This window comes from Coffea eugenioides, chromosome 11, assembly GCF_003713205.1.
Source record: "Coffea eugenioides isolate CCC68of chromosome 11, Ceug_1.0, whole genome shotgun sequence".
NCBI classification, from domain to species: domain Eukaryota; kingdom Viridiplantae; phylum Streptophyta; class Magnoliopsida; order Gentianales; family Rubiaceae; genus Coffea; species Coffea eugenioides.
Window position 1 is genome coordinate 47445489 of NC_040045.1, and position 21926 is coordinate 47467414.

At 36.2% G+C, this 21926-nt stretch overlaps 2 protein-coding genes across 2 annotated transcripts; one reads left to right on the plus strand and one right to left on the minus strand.

Annotated features, from left to right (window-relative positions):
- Window positions 1-1001: 1001 nt before the first annotated feature.
- LOC113751577 (non-specific lipid-transfer protein 2-like) lies at window positions 1002-2122 on the plus strand. The gene is made up of 2 exons (XM_027295630.1): window positions 1002-1453; window positions 1831-2122. The coding sequence occupies exons 1-2, from the start codon at window positions 1101-1103 to the stop codon at window positions 1838-1840; spliced, it is 363 nt and encodes a 120-aa protein (XP_027151431.1). The 5' UTR covers window positions 1002-1100; the 3' UTR covers window positions 1841-2122.
- Window positions 2123-17570: 15448 nt separating this feature from the next.
- Window positions 17571-21308, minus strand: LOC113752769 (non-specific lipid-transfer protein 3-like). The gene is made up of 3 exons (XM_027296833.1): window positions 20947-21308; window positions 18434-18494; window positions 17571-17846 (listed from the first exon to the last, which is right to left on the minus strand). The coding sequence occupies exons 1-3, from the start codon at window positions 21306-21308 to the stop codon at window positions 17571-17573; spliced, it is 699 nt and encodes a 232-aa protein (XP_027152634.1).
- Between the last annotated feature and the right edge of the window lie 618 nt (window positions 21309-21926).

Genomic DNA, 21926 nt, shown 5'->3' on the forward strand with positions numbered 1-21926 from the left:
TCAATAAGTTTTAATAATTTAGGGGGTCAAAACATAATATTAAAAAGCTTGAATTTTTTTTTAAAAAAATTACTGTTGAACCGAAAAAACCGGTTTTTTCCCGGTCAAACCCGGGTTTTGACCGGCTTTGACCGGCTTTTGAAATTTCCGGTTTTCTGATGTGACTCAGACCGGCTACCTGGCCGGTTCCCGGTTCGACCGGCCGGTCCGGTCCGAGTTTGAGAACAGAGTTCTTTAGAAAACAAATTGCTAGGAGTGAAACCGAAAGATTGGGAGAGAATTAAATTATTCGAACTCTTCCAATCCACCTTTTGAATAGGAGAAATCAATTTAAGGCAAAGCACATTGCACTCTAGATGGATGCCCCGACAATCTAGGTGGGATTGTAACGTGCATAGTGTAGTAGGTGGGATTGTCACGTGAAATACAATAATCATCTGATACTACCTCCTCCTCCATGTAATCCAACATAGAGATTCACTTCTTTTTTGTCTTTCCTGAAAAGTTTAGATGATTTGGATTTCAAATTATGACAAGGGAACATACTAATATGTTTCTTGAACCATAAATAGCTTATAAAATAATCTATTACTTACAAAGTATTTGCACAGGATTCGAGCAATAGAATCACACTGGTTTGGATGAAAAGTGTCAAGCAGCTAGAGATGAAGAGTAGAACCAATTCTAACCATAGACTGGTTTGCATTCAAGATGACGGTGGAATTGACAATTGATTCAATTTCTTCCCAGAAGGCCTCACTGAGAAAATTCATCCAGCTACACTCGACTCTTTACGACGTCTGTGCCCCATCACATCACAACGTACGGCTACTTGCGTTAATTCAGATACATAAAAGCTGTTGGCAAAAGAAACAGATGGATCAACAGAAATGAGCCAGAATGGCCATATTCAATTCAACTCAACCACCAACTACTCGCCATTGAATTGAGAATCACCTTTTCCTCCTCTTTTTCCCTCTATAAAAACCCTCCATGATCCCTATCCAAAGCACGTAACTCCCAAGTTCTAATCGAGTTAAAAGAAATCTATCGAAGTAAATTTCTTTCTTTCTAGCCTCCTGCTAAAAACTTTTGTTGCAATGGCAAGCTCAGCAATGGTGAAGGTTCTTTGCGTGGGGTTGATGGGATTGGCGTTGCTTGCCCCGCAAGGCGATGCGGCAATTCCATGCACCACGGTTTACAATACCCTGTATCCGTGTGTGAACTATGTAATGGGTACTGGTCCCTTGGGAGCTGATTGTTGCAATGGGATTAAAACCCTTTACGGTGAAGCTAACACTACACCTGATCGTCAGAGTGTTTGCACTTGCTTGAAATCTATTGCTTCCAATGCCGGAGGCAGTAGCACTACCTTGGGCAAAGCTCGAAGCCTCCCTCAACAATGTGGTGTTAACCTACCTTACGAGATCTCTCCCACCATTGACTGCTCTAAGTAAATCTCTCTCTCTCTCTCTCTCTCTTCCTTTTTTCTTGATCTGACCTGAACAGTGTTAAAACAGCCATGATCCCCAGAAACCCAAGAAAATGGGAATCTGAGGGAGCAGCTGGTAGAATGAAACTGAAAAAAGAAAAAAAATACTCTGGTCCTGTAACCAAAACAAATGTCCCAGAAAAATTTAAGGACAAAAGGGGCTGATAGAAGCTCTTTTTCAGAGTTCTGCTTTGCAATTTCTAAAAACTCTCACCTTGTAGGTAGTATATTTGGAGAACTTATTATAAGGAAGCCTTTTTTTAAAAGTTTAAAAAAGAAAAGAAAAAGATATTTGATATATTACATGGAAAATGACAATGCTGTTATTTATATTGCAGGGTTGTTTGAGTTTGAAGGGTTGGAGGTCTGATCTTGAGTATGAAGGTTTCAAGATCTACATTTCAAGGAATTATTCTGGAGTATTATATATTTCTAGCTTTCAAGGTTGCTTAGCGTCCTCGTTTTCCTCTTTCAGTTGTTGTTTTTGTAATCCGGCATTAAGGTCTATCGGACCTTAATCCGAGTACTTTTAGGCTGATGTTCCAGTGTCTATCGGACTTGTAGTGGTGGCAAAATGGTTTTATGTATTTCATAAAATGTTAATGAATATGTTTTTCTATATTAATTCTACCTGGGAATTATTCTCTTCATCTGAATCTGCTCGTGATCTGAATTTATTCCAAGAACCTTTTTGAACGGTTGGGTTTCGTGGAATTAATTCCTCATTGAATAATTGCTGCGGGGTTGTGGGAATGCCAACCGTCCAAAACAGTGGGATGTTGACACATTCTTGAACTGTATATTTATTTTCATTTTAATATCAATGGGATTTTTGTGCATTAAAGAACAAAAAGAAGACATTTTCAGCTTTTTAAGAGAAAAACATATACTCCATGTCAAGATACGAAACAAAAAAAAATGTTTATAGAAAAAAATTTCCTCTCATGTTCTAGCTGCCCAACATTATTATCTCAGAACTTAAAATTTTCTTTTTTGCACAAGTTCAAGGTTTTCTTTGGGTCGAATAAGTGCAGAATACAAGCTATCCATGTGGATTGGGCATTCAAATGTATTTTAATTTACGTTTCATATAAAACACTGTTTAATGGATAGAAAATGCATACTCGTTAAAATATATTTTAAATATTAAATTTTTAAAAAGTGTATATTCCTTCATGTGATGTGGTAGGAATTAGGAAAGAGGAGACAAGACTGACGAGTGAAGACGTTGCTTTCACTATATGGACCAATTTGTTCAGCTTAAAAAAAAAAAAAAAGAAGAAAAACAGTCTATCCCTGGGAACATATGGCATGGTGGCACATTGTACTGCTTCGTGGGATGGTTACATTTAATGTACATATTGATTGTGCGGACCTAAGACGGATGAAAAGTGAGAAAAATAATAAATATTCTGATTTGTTCAACGACTTTTTAAAGATTTCTGTGGGCACGAAATAAAAATATATATTCTTTTTAAGTGTCAAATTAAACAAATAAATATGAAGCTGGGCAGGACTAATAACATTTTCATGTCATATGACATTACATATTCCAAAACGTCAAGATGTTGAAAAAAACCTCATAAACGATGAAGTTGAGGTTCACCCCTTCACGGTGGATCGGAGTTTCAATAAATACAGAGTCGTTTACTTGAAAAGATTGCAAAGATGAAAACAAAAGAGTATGAGGTTTTCTTCAATCATGCCACAAAATCAGATCTCAAAGATCAAGTTGAGGATATGAAATTCTTTTTTTTTAAAAAAAGGGATATGAAATTCTCAGTTCCCAGAGAAGAAACAGTAAATGGAAGATTTTGTTTTGTTTTGTTTTGGTTAATGGATCTTAGTTTATACATAATTACCCTTTCATTACCAAAAAAAACAGAGAATTGGTGACAGAAAATCAGTATTTTAAATGAGATTTTGCAAGTTAAATGGAAAGGAAAACTAAACGCCTTATTTTGTAGAAGATATTGATTTGACTTAGGAGAATAAAAGGCTAGAATATTGAATGTGAAAGCCATTCTTGTTTGGTTTTCCTGCGAGATATCCCCGTGCAAGGGTCAACTAGGCATTTCCATCTTCTTCAACGTTTTCAGGTTTCTATGCTCATCTGCACGGTTTATCATTATTTTATGGGCTAATTTCAGAAACCTTCCCCGAGGTTTCTGACATTTACGCTCGGCACTCTCAAACTTTAAAAAATCTTACTTGCCTCTCTTACTTTAAGTTTTTTTGTGTCATTTAATAATCCATTTTAAAATATAATATTAAAAGATTCATTTTGGGAGAATAGATATATTCTCATTCCAAATTTGTCCTTTTATTGTCTTACTTTTTGTACCAATTAATAACAAATGAAAAACAAAAAAAAAAAGATAATATTTTCTTTATTTTAAAGTGTTTTGAGTTAATTTATAAATCATTTAGATATTTTTGAAGTTTTAATTTTTTTGTCCAAATCGATGGCTTGATAGCTAAAAATGTATGACATATTAAATTTATATATAAACTTATTTGTATTGTTTTTAAGTTGGTGCAAAAAGGTATTCTCATGGTTGTGAATTATTGCAATTTATTTTTAGAGTATTGTAAATCATTCATAATTTTAAGTAATTTAACCTTTCTTATCCAGAACAATGACACAAAAACTATTGGAGAGTTTTTTGATCTTGTTATCAACTCTTCTATTTTCATTAAAGATTACATCGATCAATTTATAAAAGTTAAACAATAAATTTGGTGTGTTATGACAATTAACAAATCACAAGAAAAGGGCAAATTTTCCTACGATAGTGGGTTAGTTCCTATCTGGTTCGATGATGCTTCAGTTCCCGTCGATTTTTTAATTGGCCCAGTTGGGTCTCCCCTCCCCCTAGTATATGCTAGAAGAGGAATAAAATAGATACTACCATTTGTAAAAAAAAAAAAGAGAAAGGGGGCAAATTTTGAATCGAATTGTATTCTCTCTCCTAAAATGAGCTTTTAATATCATATTTTGAAATGGGTTTCAAATGTTACAAAAAGTTTAAAATGGTGAAGTTAAGTGAGATTATTCAAAGTTTGAAAAGTGCTAATTGAAACTATTAGAAATCTCAGGGGAGGTTTTAGAAATTCTCCCTTGTTTTTATTGGCCATTGGTTGTCCTTTTTTCCTATATATAGGTTGACACGAAGAAGTCAAAATCCTAGCGAATCCTTTGTCTCCAAAGGTCCATGAAGAATGTAGCACTAAAATCTGCAAGGCTGAATGGATCTATTTTTTTTCTTTTTTCTTTTGTATAGATTTGGAAAATTTCTTCAATTCATTTGATTGATTAAGAAACTTATTTTCAGGATGCAACTTACAAGGCAAATGCAAAGACAAAATGACCCCTGTTGTATAAACTCGTATATATGTTCTAGTTCGAAGTATTAGTGCCTGCTCTACTTCATTATGGGTTCTCTGAAGTGGCATTGTCCAGAAACCAACCTTCTCAATCTTCAAATTTGGCTTGGCAACCAATCAAGCACAATATGAATAACACTTATTCCAAAATCAGCTAGACAAGCAACTAAAAATGCATACGTGAAAATTTTAAACTCATTTAGATGATCAAACAAGATTGAAGACTGGATTATTGACCCGATTAACTTTTATACACTAGATATTGTGCATATGCAAATCAGACAACCCAAGTGCAAGGAATTTGCAATTAATAAAAGCTACTAGCAATCACCCTATAACGAAACGACTTGAGATTGATACAGAGATAGTATGAATAAAATCACAATTTTTTTATTTATTTTGGTGATACAGACTTCAAGCTAGCCCTCATTACAAAACAAGAGAAGAAACGATAGCATAACCAGATTGGTTAAAACTTAACACAAAGACGAAAGAGAATCCTGCCGGAAAAGGAAGCCCTTACAGCGACGGCCGTCGACCTTACTTCACGCTGCAACAGATTCTAAAATGGCCTTGAATATTCTAAGTTAAACTCATTATACGACGCTTATAGTTTTTGTTTCCATCTTGACTTTTGTTGTTGCAAACTCTTAAGGTAATAATGAGCCTTAATTGCAAAATGACAATATCTTAGGTGTATAATCCACAATGGAGTCGTAAAACATCATTTCGTATCAGTATGGTGATTTGGTTTCATATCATAATCATATCACAGATTCCAAAGGTGACCCAAAAAAATGATTAATGCATTATGCAAATCACATGACAGGACGTGGTACATATGAATCACGCTACATGATTAACAATTTGTGTTGTAAAACAAAGAAAATTCTTACGTGTCGAAAAGTAAGTTTTATTTAGTGCTAAAAGTCAATGACAGGTGAGTAATTAAAAACAAAAAATGACACTACTAATACTTTCTAATAGTGACAAACAGGGACGAAACCAAGGACGATGGGAAATTTTAAAAAAATTTAATTTTCATTCCTTACAAAATTAGAAATTTTCAGAACACTATTTATAAATTTAAAGTGTTATTCGCACAAAAACTTAAAAATATTGTGTGTTATACATATAAATTTATGTATATTTAAATTTGCCCCCACAAGATGAATTTTCTGGTACCGTCCATGGCTAAAAATTTACATCACGAAATCCAGTTGGTGTTTAGAAATGCTGGTTTCAGTACTGTAGAATATAGTATTCACGAGCCAATATCTCACTAATCACCTTAAGAATTTGTTAGGAAAACCAAAAAATATTTACCTTGAGCAGTCCATATCCCGTGAGATGGTATAGGCGATAAATGTACCACAATGTTGAGGAAGTGTGGCTGCATGTGCAATCTCAGCGTCGCTAAAGCCCGAACCGAGTCTTTCCAGACAGTAGCAAACATTTCGGCGATCTGCTGTGGTCTGACGGCATTTTTGGGATGTTCAGTGGTTGTTTATCTTTCCTCAGTGAGTTATTGAAGGATTAGAATGTGTTTTATTGGTGACTGGTGGATGGTTACCTGTTTTAATACTGTGTTAATTTTTACAAGAATTTTCAAATGAATTGGATAGTGATATTTGAACTAATTGGTTGAGAATTGTACATCTCTTATCAAATTTCAGTTTAATTAAGGCGTGATTGGATCTTGTTTAATATTGGTATACCATTTTTTCATGCTATATCCAACTTGGACAAAAATTGTTTTAGTATATGAAAATGTGTTTATGTGTGTGAAAAAAATGTTTTGCATGTAAAAATATATTTGAGAGAATTTATGTATCGAAATCTATTAATTAATATATTGGGTCATATTTGGATCATGGGTTTGAGATGACCTAATATGATCCAACCCAAAAGTAACTCAATTTAAAGTTGGGCGGGTTAGATATAATCCATTTAAGTAAAAATCCAATATTAACCCGCCCAACCCGCCCAATTACCAGGTATAGGTCTGAGTTGATGAGGGACACCGCATTGGAGCAGCAGAGAGGGCGCTCCCCTTGCCCCTCCTGTATATAAGGTAGGCATGGACACTTACCACAGTATCACACGAGATAACTGCTTCTCCATGTTGTGGCCAATTCCCCAACATGCACAAGAAAACACGGGCTACTAGTTTAAGAACAAAGCCAGGGTTGGCCATTGATAAGTAAATTAACCAGCTAGAACAACTTAATAGAGATTAATAAGGAAGAAAGATGAAATAGTGAAGAAGCTCTTTTTTTTTTTAATAGGTAGAGCGAAAAGGGCTTTAAGAAGTGGTTGTTAAGGGACTTTGGTGGAAGTGGAAAAGGAAAACTTAGGAGTGTGAAAGGGATTAATTGAAATGATCAACTGGACAAGCATCTATTTAGGGTGTGATTTGAAAAAAAATTACTAGTAGCTATGGAATTTTCTAATCATTGGTAAGTAGACTATTGTGTTTAGTACTCCCTCCCTTTTTTTATAGCTGACGTTTAAGGTTTTGCACACCAATTAAGAAAAGTTTTTCATTGTTTAAATCTATACACTACTTTCCTTTTGTACCCTCATTAATTGTCCAATTCACCCATGTTTTCTCTCACTAGAGTACTAAATGGTGCTGTTTTACTAGGCCAAAGCAATGCAAACTAACTAGGAGTAGTAATTAAGAACCCTGTATTGGAAAATAGAGATAAAAGGGTAAAATTGTGAAAAAATAATTAATGCTGCATGGGGATAGTAAAACGACAGATAAAAGTACTTAAAAGCAAATTTCTTAAACGTCAGTTATAAAAAAAGGGAGGGAGTATGTATGATAATTTGAATTTCTAGGATCACAAATACTCAAAATGTATAATGGGATCGAAGATGCCAAAAACATGTATTTGTGTTTCGAATGTATGATAATTTCGACGATCAAAAATACTAAAAATGTTTGATAGGTAGATGCAAAAAAAAATAATAATAATAAAAGGTAGAGATTTCTGTGGAAAATTTTTGGGTATTCATATCACATTGGGATTTATTCACACATAATCATTGGCATATGATTGGTTAATCATTGATTATACACTATTGATGGTGTAAACTCCACCTTTTGTTGGTAATGGAGTTTGAATTATGAGGATCAAGAAAAATTTCGCATTGATTTAACAACAACTCGGGTTTTGAGAAAGATGAATGATAGGTTGCAATTTTGTCATTTATTTTATTATTAATTTCCCCTATTACCTGACTTGATGTGAATTAATTATTAGATTCTACTCATTTTTCGTAATTTATATTTATTTCAGGGAGTAGAACAAAAATATCACAATAAAGGCCAATTTGACAGTTATCGGGAAAGAGTTCACATAGCAGGCAATCGAGGGCATTTTTGGAATAAGGAGATACAAGTATTTTTGGTAATTCGCAGAGGGCAGCATTAAAAGGAGGAACGCAGGGCTGAAGTAAAGGGGTCTTCTTCTTCCCCCTGAGGGGGCCGCCGCACAAGACCAGACAGTAGCAATAGGCCATTAGGATAGGAACTATTAGATTGCAGAGAACAAGCACTTTCTTTTTCTAGCTTCACTTTGACTTTTCTTCCTAGCTTTCCATTGCTTTTCTCCACGCATGTCAGGAGGAAGCAATTTTTAGTTTTAGCGTTTGACTTTTCCATTTCGTCTTTTTGTGGTTCTCTAGTCCGTATGTGAAGACCAAGTGAAAACATTGAATTCCTTCCTGTAGCTTGTCTTTCTCCTTGATTTCTCCGAATTGAATTTGACGATGGCTGCTACTGTTGCGTCAGCTTTGTATGGGGTTTTTCCATCAACGATGAGCTAAATCCATTTTCTCTAGTCAAGGAGTAACGGATGCTTTGAGTCATCTAAAATTGTGAGATCGATTTAATTTTATCTTTTTCTCTTATTTATTGGTATTTGCATATTCTCTGGTTGCAGTGCTTATGGTTGTTTAATTAATTGATTGTCTTGGATCCGGATAATTAATTGATTTGATAATCTATTGTCAATTGAGGTATTAAATCCGTAATTGTTTAATTACCTCAAAATAGTGACAACTGGCACGATTAGATTCGTGTCAGGGGAATACGCGGGCTAATCTAAAATAACCCTGGTAGTGTGTTATTTGGTTAGAATAGGGCTCCTCTAATACGTAAGGCAATTGGGGAATTAAATTCTATGGGCGTACCTAGGATTATTTCTCAATTAGAGCAGTGATTAACGGGCGTACCTTGATCACCGACACAATAAGGAGGGGTTGACTGCCATCGCTTGTTTGGTAGTTATAACCTATTTATTAGTAAATAATTGGAATTGCCTTTGCTTATCGATGATCAATTGGGTGAACCATTGCTGAAGTTATTTCTTGGCTAGATCCTTAATTATCACTCATTTGATTTCAGTAATTTGTTAATTTTTAGTAGCTTTTTAGATTTTAGTTGAATTTCTTTGATTGTCACATTCTGCACAAAAACACCCCCTTGTCACTGTGAACTTGAAAAGAAATAATTACTCCCAGTCCCTGTGGATTCGACCCTGCTTACCACTATCTACAGAAATTAATTTTAGCTGAGCAGGTTTTTATTATTGCACAGGCTGACAACCTGTCAATTTTTGGCGCCGTTGCCGGGGACTGGCGCTAGTTATTTGTTTCTTTTTCAATTCATCTTGTTTACATTTTTTTATTTAGTTTATGGCTTCTTACACTCCGTATTTTGGTGATATACTGGATTTTATTTCCGGGGAAGGCAATGAGGCTAGTTTTTTTGTGAGGTCTGCATATGCAGAGGCACTAAACTCTGTTAGAGAAAGAATGGCTGTTGCAACCTGTGAAATTTGTTATGCCAGTGATCATTCAACCGGTATGTGCCCCGAATATCAAGACTACCTGAGTGACTATCTCAAAAAAAAATTTGGAGATTCTTCACCTCGATCTCAAACGTGGTATGACCCTTATTCAAACCGGTATGATCAAGGATGGTGGGATAACTCTAACGTTAATTATGAAGAGGGGCCAATGAGTTTTCAGCTGCAAGAGTCTCAACAATCGTCATTCATGTCAGACTTGCCCTCACAGACCATCAATGACTCTAAGAAAGGTGAGAGTGCAATTATCCTGACAAGTGATATGGAACTGCAAGAGTCTCAAGAAGGAGGATCCAAAGATACAGTTGAAAAGGAAGTTGAAGCGGAAGACATGAGACTCCAACATCAAATTATTCAAGTGAATGAATCCAGTGAACAATTTCCAAATGCGGTGACATCTTCTCCACTCCTTAATCAATATTTTCCTAATTCCTCTTCTTCAATTCCTGTTACTGAAATTGATTTTATTATACCAGAAAATTTGAAATTTCATGACAGGAATAAGTTAAGAGTGGCAATGGAAAAATATCTTGAACCGATGAATGCGTGTGGTGGAGGAGTGAGTGGAGAATGCAGATCATTGTTGACTTGTTTAGCACCATTTACTAGTCCATGGAAGCCCGTAACTCGTGTGCTCAAAGATTACTCCATCTATGAGGGTTACCAGGATCATATTGAAGATGAAGCATTGAAACGAGCCACAAGATTTTATCCCCCGTGAACAAGCATAGCATGTCTAGCCAAAGACATTAAAGAAAGGCGCTCATTGGGAGGCAACCCAATTGTTTCTTTTAATTGCTTGATTGGTTTCGTGTCTTAGTTTAAATCTATTTTCTTTGAATTTGACTGATTTTGGGTGTTAATTTTCGTTTTTGCTGACTTGTAGGTGACCTTCAGTCATGACGCGCCCGCGTGATGACGAGCAGGAAGCTCAGGATCAGAAACTTCTGGGAGCTCTCTTGCTCTCATGACGTGCCCGCGTGGTGACGTGCAGGAAGCTCACGATCAGAAACTTCTGGGAGCTCTCTTGTTCTCTTGACGTGCCCGCGTCACGTTCACGGGAAAGGTAAGGATTAAAAAAAAAAAAAAATTTAAACATTGCTTATCACCGTAGCTTAGTTTTCAAATTTAAAAAAAAAAAAAAAAAAAAAGAAGAAGAAAGAAAAAAAAAAATTTTTTGAAAAAGGAAAATTATTTCCGTGGCTCAAAGAGCCTCATAATTGGAAGAAAAAAAAGAAAAGAAACATTTTTGGAAAAAAAAACAACAAACAGCAATTTCTCTCTTTTTCTTTTTCTTCTTTTCTTTCTTCTTTCTTTCTTTTTTTCTTCTTTCTTTCTCTTTTCTTTCTTTCTTCTCCACCTCGGCTCCAGCTCCACCGAATCTCTGGTCTGCTGCCGCCCACAGCTACCGCCACCAGCTCTACCTCCTTTCTTTCATCTTCGCACCATCTCGCGACCACCTCCACCACTCCGCGGCTCCTACCAGCAGCCCCATCGCGGCGCGGCACCACCATCTGCTCACGAAGCCCAAGCCCAAGCTCGCCGCGACTGCCGCAGCCTGCCGTCGCACGCACCGCCCACGCTGCCAGCTCTTTTCTTCCTCGACCAGACCGCGCGACGCCGTTCCGCCTTGCCCGAGACCCAAAGCTCTCGCGCGGGCCCGATGCCTCTCTGGTCCACCGCCGCCGTCTAGCGGACATCCACCAGCCCGCATCGCCGCCCGCCAGACAGCGCCGTCCACACAGCCGCCTTCCACTCCCGCAAGCGCGGGCAGCTCGCTTCGCCTCTACTGTCTGCTACTGGCCGCACGCCCGCGACCCCAGCCAGCCGCGGCCCATCCTCTGTGCCGCCGCCGCTGCCTCCCAAAGCCACGGACGCACGCCAGCCGCTGCCCGTCGATCTATCCAGCAGCCCCTTGCGAGCGACTCAGCTTCTCAGCCGCCGCTGCTGCTCTGCACACGGAGGCCGCAGCCCTTTTCCCCTGTCTGCTGCTTTCTCCCCCTGCTCTCTCACTCTGTCCGCCAGCAGCCACAGCCACTCGCCACCACGGCCACGCGCTATCCCTCTTCCATAACAGGTGGAGGTATTCACCCCTAGAACACTTATACCCAATTGTTTCCAGCACTATTTCTTGGACTTAATTGCTTGGCTGGATTGGAAAACTCCGTGGCTGCATTATCTGCTTAAATTGATTGGCATTATTTGGAGGAGTTCCCTGCTATTGGGATTGTTGTTAATTACCCATTTGAGCACCACAGGGTTTATTGGGTTGAGTGCGACATTCTTAGTTGATTGCTTTGCTTTCAAGTACTCTGTCGGTCGATGTCAATTGCTCGTTTCCTTGAGCTCTTTGTTGGGACTTTGAGTTAATCAGTCCTACTGTTATTTGTTGAATTGGGAGCCTGTGCTGCTTACCTAGCTTGTTGGGGGTGATAGAATTTCGTTTAATTGTTGGGGGCATCTTAGTGATTGGTTAATATTGCACTTCTGGAGACCATTGTCTGTGACTTCGGTGGCCGGGGTTCCCACCTGGTGGATTAGTACATACTTGGGGCTATTGCTCTACCATTGCTTTGATCTGCTATAACATTTGTTAAAATTTCTGGGGGCATTTGTTGAGTCTTTAGGTGCTATTATTGGAATATTTTATCTGGAACTTGTTAACTCTAGTTGGTTGGATATTTGATCAATTGCCAAGACCGTGTGACTGTGTTGCTATTGCTAATTTTCTACACTTCTATTGCTGAATTTAGCATATTATTGGGGCAGTTGTTATGGTTTGACTGGTGGAGGCATTTGTTGAAATTTTAGAATGCATTTGTTGAGAGTGTGGATGGCCCAAGTTTGCTTGTTGACTAACTGAATTGGGTAGTCCCTGTGCTTATTGACGTGACTTTGCTAGTTTCCAGTTATTGATAATAGTTTCTGGTTGTTGATTTTGGAGTGCAACTGTTGCTTTGTTGACCATATTTGGGCTTGGGTGCCCGTGTTTGCTTTTGCATTTGACTATTGAGTTGGGGAACGCCAGTGACTATGGATTTGCATTTGTTGGTTGCTATCATTGTTGGATATTCTGTCTTTTGTTGTTTGGGGTGATAATTGGCGTCAATGGTGAATGGCGCCACTTACAAGCACAGGTTCACAACGTAGATGAGCAAATGACGAACATCACCCGCCAAGTGGCAAGGATGTCTCAGAACTCGGTTTCCCTCCACTGTTTCCTCCTATCCCTTAGCTGTTCAACAGGGAAGTTTCGTTGTCCTCTTCACTTTCATTACTTTATTACCTCCATTGAGGACAATGTAGGATTTAGGTGTGGGGGGGGAGCAGTTATGGTGCTAGTGTCTTTCGTTCATTTTCTTTTTCTTTTTTTTTTTTAGTGATTGGCTCGTAAGTGCATGCCAAGGTTTGATGTTGGATTATTGCCTCTATTTCTGCTTTTGCCAAGTTTTAATAATAAAAGGGTATCAAGTTAATGTGGTTGAATCCAAAAACATCTCTTTGGTGAATATCGATGATTGTTTTACTCTTATAATTTTTGGTTAACTTTCCTAGGCATAGGGAATGATTATTGGCATTTTCATGTGAATTGGTCCGGTTATTAACTTTAGTTCTCCATGTTTGAAAATGAGGCTAGCTGATGCAAGTTTTCTTTTGGTTCTTTTGTTATATTAAGTTTTTGTGATTTTTAGCTATGAATAAATTGGACTGTACTCCGCTATTAGTTACTACTGAGTAACCGGGGATCTGCACCTAAAAGTGTTGATTCTCGCGTCAAAAAGTAGTAATTGCTATGAGTACGTGGTCACGTGGCGATAGAAGCTGAGTAACCGGGCTCCTTCATCTGGCCAATGTTGGAGTTCGCGTCAAAAGGCTCAAATGGCTAGCGACTAAGTCTTTTGTTACTATTAAAAAAAAAAGAAAAAAAAAAGAGAAAAGTAGAAAAAAAATGTGAAAAAAAAGTGAAGGTTGTGTTAGTGTATAATAAAAGTCAGCTTGCCGATTTATGGATTTAATGTTGAGATTTTGGTTAATAGTTGGACCATTTGCTGATAAATGTTATGCGTCATTCCTTTTTCTTAGATTAGTTAACCTGAAATTAGAGGAGTTTGTGGTTTAGAAGCTAACCGGAGTGATGTTTCTTGGATCTTGATCACTGATGCTTGATTATTATTTTTCTTGGTATCTTGGCAATATGTAGATAGAGTAATAGCCATTGTCAAATATTGGTGTTTATTTGATGTTCTCATGCTTGAGGACAAGCATGGTTTAGGTGTGGGGGGAATTGATAGGTTGCAATTTTATCATTTATTTTATTATTAATTTCCCCTATTACCTGACTTGATGTGAATTAATTATTAGATTCTACTCATTTTTCGTAATTTATATTTATTTCAGGGAGTAGAACAAAAATATCACAATAAAGGCCAATTTGACAGTTATCGGGAAAGAGTTCACATAGCAGGCAATCGAGGGCATTTTTGGAATAAGGAGATACAAGTATTTTTGGTAATTCGCAGAGGGCAGCATTAAAAGGAGGAACGCAGGGCTGAAGTAAAGGGGTCTTCTTCTTCCCCCTGAGGGGGCCGCCGCACAAGACCAGACAGTAGCAATAGGCCATTAGGATAGGAACTATTAGATTGCAGAGAACAAGCACTTTCTTTTTCTAGCTTCACTTTGACTTTTCTTCCTAGCTTTCCATTGCTTTTCTCCACGCATGTCAGGAGGAAGCAATTTTTAGTTTTAGCGTTTGACTTTTCCATTTCGTCTTTTTGTGGTTCTCTAGTCCGTATGTGAAGACCAAGTGAAAACATTGAATTCCTTCCTGTAGCTTGTCTTTCTCCTTGATTTCTCCGAATTGAATTTGACGATGGCTGCTACTGTTGCGTCAGCTTTGTATGGGGTTTTTCCATCAACGATGAGCTAAATCCATTTTCTCTAGTCAAGGAGTAACGGATGCTTTGAGTCATCTAAAATTGTGAGATCGATTTAATTTTATCTTTTTCTCTTATTTATTGGTATTTGCATATTCTCTGGTTGCAGTGCTTATGGTTGTTTAATTAATTGATTGTCTTGGATCCGGATAATTAATTGATTTGATAATCTATTGTCAATTGAGGTATTAAATCCGTAATTGTTTAATTACCTCAAAATAGTGACAACTGGCACGATTAGATTCGTGTCAGGGGAATACGCGGGCTAATCTAAAATAACCCTGGTAGTGTGTTATTTGGTTAGAATAGGGCTCCTCTAATACGTAAGGCAATTGGGGAATTAAATTCTATGGGCGTACCTAGGATTATTTCTCAATTAGAGCAGTGATTAACGGGCGTACCTTGATCACCGACACAATAAGGAGGGGTTGACTGCCATCGCTTGTTTGGTAGTTATAACCTATTTATTAGTAAATAATTGGAATTGCCTTTGCTTATCGATGATCAATTGGGTGAACCATTGCTGAAGTTATTTCTTGGCTAGATCCTTAATTATCACTCATTTGATTTCAGTAATTTGTTATTTAATTTTTAGTAGCTTTTTAGATTTTAGTTGAATTTCTTTGATTGTCACATTCTGCACAAAAACACCCCCTTGTCACTGTGAACTTGAAAAGAAATAATTACTCCCAGTCCCTGTGGATTCGACCCTGCTTACCACTATCTACAGAAATTAATTTTAGCTGAGCAGGTTTTTATTATTGCACAGGCTGACAACCTGTCAATGAAATTGGGCATTACATAACTATCCATGCATTGTCTTCATTGTACTGATTACTGCCTCGATCTCCAGTTGGATAATCCAAACGGAGCGGTAGACAGTAGGAGATAACTAACACCCAATTGCTACAAGTAGAGAAACTTTTTGCCTACTTGAAAGCTGTCATTTCACTTGCTAAATCTACGGTAAATTAATTTTGGCATGAAAAGCATTAATAATTTCTCAAATAATTATTTGATGAGTTTCTCCATTGGCCAACCAATCGAAAAAAAAATAAAAGTGAATTAATCTTAATTAAGTCCTATATGAATTGTGCAAATGGGTAGACAATTGTTCATTAAAATTTGGTTCTCTAAAAGATAATTTATGTAGGTTGCCCTCAACTTTCATCTTTTCTGATCTCTACTTGAAATTCCAAAAAAATTTGTTATGTCGTATTCTCGATCGTTTACAAGATTGTGCAAAAGGCATAATATTTACGCCTCCCTTTACACCTTTCAAATTGCTCTGGAAATGTTCACAATGCTATTTGAGTGGAACATTAGCTAGGTAAAGAAGTTTTGACCACCAACCTTGGCAATGCTGAGCTAAAATGGAGTCATTAGTTTTGCAGGTAATTTGCTTATTCTCTATGATGCTATTGAGCAATCTTTTGAAGTTATTAAAACTACAATGGCAGAGTTTGGAGCTTTGTCTGATTTGAAGCCCAATTCATAGAATACTAGCCTGTATGTTTGGATAGCTAAATCATCACAAATAAAATAATTTTTATATTTTTAATCATTTTTTATTTCATATACATTGTATCACAAAAAAACGTTATAGTAATTATTGCAGATAATATCTCAAATAATACTCTATTCAAACACACTCACTGAGGGGTTGTGGGACTATGTGAGAATATTGGCACGTCTCCTGTGAAATTACGTGCGACATATTTGGGATTATAACTGAGTTGTTCAATCTTTTTTGTTGATGAACAAAATTTCCAAGCAAATACAGAGTTAAAAAATTGACTTGTGGTGGGAGACTTAAATTGATAAAGTCTGTGTTTGAGTAGTGTTCAAACTGTTCTGGACTGAAATAGGTTCTAACATTTTCAAGTTTAAATTTCATGTTGTTTCCTATTTACAAGACTGGATAAATTTGTCCTTTCTATGTAACATTTTTCACCCCCCACCCTCCCTCCTTCAAAACCAAATCTTGGTTCTTGGTTCTACTAGTGGCTAAAAGCATATATACATACATATATATATATATATATATATATATATATATATATATTACTTCATTCAAAGCTTACCATCACGCTTTATGCTCTCTTATCATCCATCATGATTAGCGAGGGCTCATGAAAAATAGGAAATAGAAAGAAAGTACGAATGTCGATTGATCTTAATCACTATAACGGGTATACTCTAATAATAGGTATATTACTTAACAACTTTATGTTCGATAGATAGAACATTAAAACATTACATTTAGCATATTCTTTTGTTGTACATCAGTAGGCACTTAGGAAGATTATTCTTAAAGTCCACGAAACCATTCAAGATTAGACAGTGATGTGATGCATCCTGAAGAAGCACCTCAAGTGTCCATCAAGCTAAGTTCACCCTGCAGTACAAATTTTACAAGTAGGCCATTAGGTACTTGGTTAGAGAACTTCGTAATACATGATATTCAAGTCAATTCTCCTGATGCGAACTTAAATGAATGTGTATGTATATTTATTGGAAAAAGGGCTTTCTCTACCAAAAGGTAAAAGCCATTTGCATGCAATTAATTTCTTGGAGTTCAATGCAATTGATTCCATGAGTTTTGTGGAAATCAATTTAAAAGGGTATCTGCTGCACGTCCAGCAAAAAGGTTGTGGAGATATTAGTCTCTGCATCTAAAATCCATACAAATATTAACTAGGTTCAAGCCATTCCAACTATTAACCGAATAAAATCCTACTCTCTCTTCTTCTTCTTCTTCCATTTTAAGGAATTTAAAGCTTGAAAGATTACGGATTACTATAGAAAAGCAGAAGGCTGATGTAACTAAAAATGAGAATATTGCCTAAAAATAGAAGATTGGAAGAGACGAGAACATTACTTTGAGCAGTCGACATCACGTGAGATTTTAAATGGCAGATTAACACCACATGAATGAGGAATTTGAGCAGCATTCTTGAGTTGATCATCAGTAGCACTTTCAACAACAGATTTCAAACAGGAACAAGCACTCTGGCGATCAGTTCTAGTCTTTGCTCGGCTGAGTAGAGTATTAAGCCCACTGCAGCAAGCAGGAGAAACTTTTCCTCCATTCATGATAAAGCTAACGCATGGAGATAAGTCATTCTTGACGGTGTCACAAGAAATTTGTGCCTGCCCGCTCCGAAAGAAACTCATGATCAACATGGATACAAAAAGTACAAACACTAGCGGTTTGAGTGAGGTTGCTTTGGCCATAGTTGTGAATGCCATGGAACTGATAATTGCGAACAAAGAAATTGACCTTCTTTATAGTTCTGGGATTTGGGATTGCTGTGCTTGGCTTGCTATATTGCCTGCAGAACTTACTATTTATATAGGCGATTGGACAAGTGGAATGTAATGAGATGGCCAGATGGGATAAAATTGTTTGCTTTCTGGGAAGTGATTTGCGGCCAGCATTATTTATTTGCTCGTGGATTCTAGTAATTCAAAGATATAGACACTTGACGTCTGAAAATGAAAACAGTTGAACAAACAGGTGCGTAATTATGGACTCATGGCAAAAGTTGCCTGGAAGAGGGACTAATTTGGTGACACACGCATCAGGAAATTGGGTTCAGAGCAAAGTTGTGACTAACCTCCCACATGAACATTAGATTGTTGTTTTGGTTTTTCTAAGCTAGTTTACGTGTCCAACCATCTTAATTGTTGTTTTTCATAATAAGACAATCTAATCGAAGTTGGTTTCATTCATCAACCATAGCCCCATCAGTTACAGGCACCAGAATCAGATGCAAATCATGGTCAAATACATCATGCCTTCACAAACATCATTTCGAAATAAGTCCTAATAGTATAGCAGACGCTATGATTTTTAAAGCTCCTGACACATGTAAAGTTCTAAAAATCAATGGTTAAGTATAGTCTATGATTTTGAAATTCATAGTTTGTAACTTTTCTATTCCTCTCAAAATGGACTTCCCATTGGATGGGGGAAGAAAAGAAAGAAGAAGGAAAAAAAAAGCCCTTAACAATACATGAAAATGATCTCCTTCAATAGAATAGTATTAGAGCAGATTATCCAGATAGCCATTAAACTTTTTAAATAGTCAAGTTTTGACCATTCAACTATTAATAGTATTCTTTTACCTACTAAATTATTAAAAATGTAAATTTTAGATTATTTCATTTAATTTCACCGTTAATTCTGTCAGATCTAACTATTAATAGTATGTCTCGTGAATCATATGAACCCCCTTATATCTAATAAAGTTAACAGTAGAATCATACGGAATGGCCTAAAATTCACACTTTTGATAGTTCAAAAAAAAATATTATTAAGAATTGAATGGTCAAATCTTGAGTATTGAAAACTTTTAGTAGCTACCGAGTAACTTATTCATAGTATTATTAATCAATCAATTTCAGTTATCCATTTAGAATAACCTTTGGAGCCAGAAAAGTACGTTAGTTAGCATAACTGAACGAAAACGTTACAATGCATGACCTCTTAGCCCGCGGCGGAGCCACATATAGCTGAGGCCATAAGGTGGGAAATTGCACCCACCTCCCCCTCCTCAATTTTGGTATAATCACAAAATAGTCTTACGAAATTTGAGAAATTTTGTAATTACATTATATTTGCCTCCCCTAAATTTTGTGCAATTACCTTTTATAGTTGCATTGCCCCCTTAACTATTAAGATATCATAATGATTATCTTTTGTTAGACTCTTGGACTTAATTCAAGTTATACGACGATTGATCCATTTGGATTGAAAGTTATTTGAAAAATTTTCTTTACTATAGCAATTTCTTTTTTATTTGATGTGAGATGAAAAAATATTAGAAAACGTGTGTTTAAGACAAATAAGGAATATTATTAAATTTTTTTTTCTAAACTTTTTTATGTTCCTAACTCAAATAAGTAGAATGATCTTTTTACTAAATTACAGTCACAAAATTAGATTTAACGGTACACGTAACAAATATGTCTATCAAATAATATTATCACATCGGACATGATAGTTGCACATTGCAACCCCTGATTTTGGGTCTTTGCTAGTTAAATTGCAACATTGCCTTCATCATATAAGTTATAAAGTTTGTTTCTACTATCAAATTGTTCTAAAACTGAAACTTGAAGCACCAAGTTCAAACGAATGTCCAATTTGGCATTTGTTGTTTATTTTTGCTTTTTACTATATTTCAATTATTGATTTACTACTTTTTCATTATTTAGCTGGTAAAAAAAAAAAAAGATAAAGAAAGCATCAAATGCCATTTGTGTAGTTTCACAATATAAAAAACTTTTCTTCATCAAATACCATTTGTGTCGTTTCACAATATAAAAACTTTTCTTGCAAAGTTCTCCAACATTTATTTCCATCATATCGAAATTTATATTTGACCCGGAAATTTGGAAAAATAGCACGTCATAAATACTTGCAAATTGCACTTTAACATTATGCTCTTTAGCACCCCATGTGTGATGCCTCCTCAGCCTCACATGTAAGATTAAAATATGTGGAATTAAGATATTAATAGACCGGATATATTAGAGATGGGCAAAAAAAAAAAAAAAAAAAAGAAGGGAAAAACTATGAATAAGAAAATAAGAGACAAAAATGTTGAATATATTACCCAGCCTATGTCCTAGGAAACATAAATTGAAATATAGAACTAACATCTTCATGGAAGTACGTTATTAACAGATAAAATTAACAGATAAGCAAAAGACTTGTATGTAAGAATCGTAGAAACCACAAAAACATTCAAGATTGAAAACTGATGCAAGACTTCCAAGAAAGTAGCCATTTAAGTACTGCTCAGTGAATTCAGTTCACCCTGCAATAAACAGTTGAAAAAGTAGAATTGTTAGTTACCCGATTAGCAAACTTTCTAATCCTAATTAGTGCTGATGCAGACTGCAAATTAAGCTTCATAATAAGTACCTACATGAATAGGGATACTTTGTTTCTACCAAGAAGAATTTTTGAAATTGTTGATATCATCATCATGTCAAACGAATTATTGGGTTCCTCGAATTTTATGTAGATTGATGAGTGCATTATTTCCTACGAATCCAAGTGAAAAATATTGGAAAAAAGTTTGTTAGTGATATCACTTGTGAAGTCAAAAAATCACTCTTCCATCATTTTTCAGTCATTCAAATTATAGATGATGGCCCAAAATGACAGAGAATTTACAACTTTCCTAATTATATTCGAGCTAGAAATGTGTATAAAGCAAGTACGAGAGACAGAAATTACTTTGAACAGTCGATATCACGGCTGATGGTGTAGGGAAGATTAACACCACAGAGTCCAGGAATGCTACCAGCATTCTTGATCTCATCATCATTAGGGGCATTTGAAAGAAGGGATTTCAGGCAATAACATATACTCTGACGATCAACGTTGGTTTTTGCCAATGTAACAAGAGCCTTAAATCCACCGCAGCAAGCAGGGTCGAGTGTACCCCCATTAACAACAAAACTGAGGCATGGATAGAGGTTACTGGACACCGTATCACAAGAAATTTGTGCCTGTCCTCCTGGCCAAAACCCCATAACCAGCATGACCATGAAAACCACTAGTGTTGTTTGCTTGATGAGTTTTGATGATTTGGCCATAATTTTTATGGGATTGATTGGTAATTTTTCAGAAAACAAACTGATTGATCGTTTTTTTTTTTGGGAGTTGGAGGTTTTCACTAGGGCTGTTACACAGCTTTATGGCAATTTATGCTTGCTATTTATATATATGTGGCGAATTTAGTTTCTTTGAGCTGTTGTGATTCAATGCTTTGACCAATTAATTAGCTAATTTATGATTTAATTTGTCTCCGTCCATGCGTTAGTTCTCTTATCATAACTGTAATTACATGTCAATGAATATATAGGGCCAAGATTATATATGGAGTAACATGGCAAATCAATTCACAAATTGACGTTCGAGATAACGTAAAATAATTATATTATGCATACTCCTCCAATAATGCACATTAGTAACGGTGCAGTAGATTGCGGATTGGGCATTTAAAAGATTCTAAAAATCAACAAAACCTATATATTCAAGATTAAACGGTGTTGCAAGCCATCCCAAAGAAGCATATATGATACTATATCAAGTGCCCATCAAGCTAACTTCACCCTGCAATACGATATTATAATAGTTAGAACCATTAATTAATTAATTAATTAACAAGAAAAATTGTAATACATTTATTAATACTCCTAGAGAAGGTGATC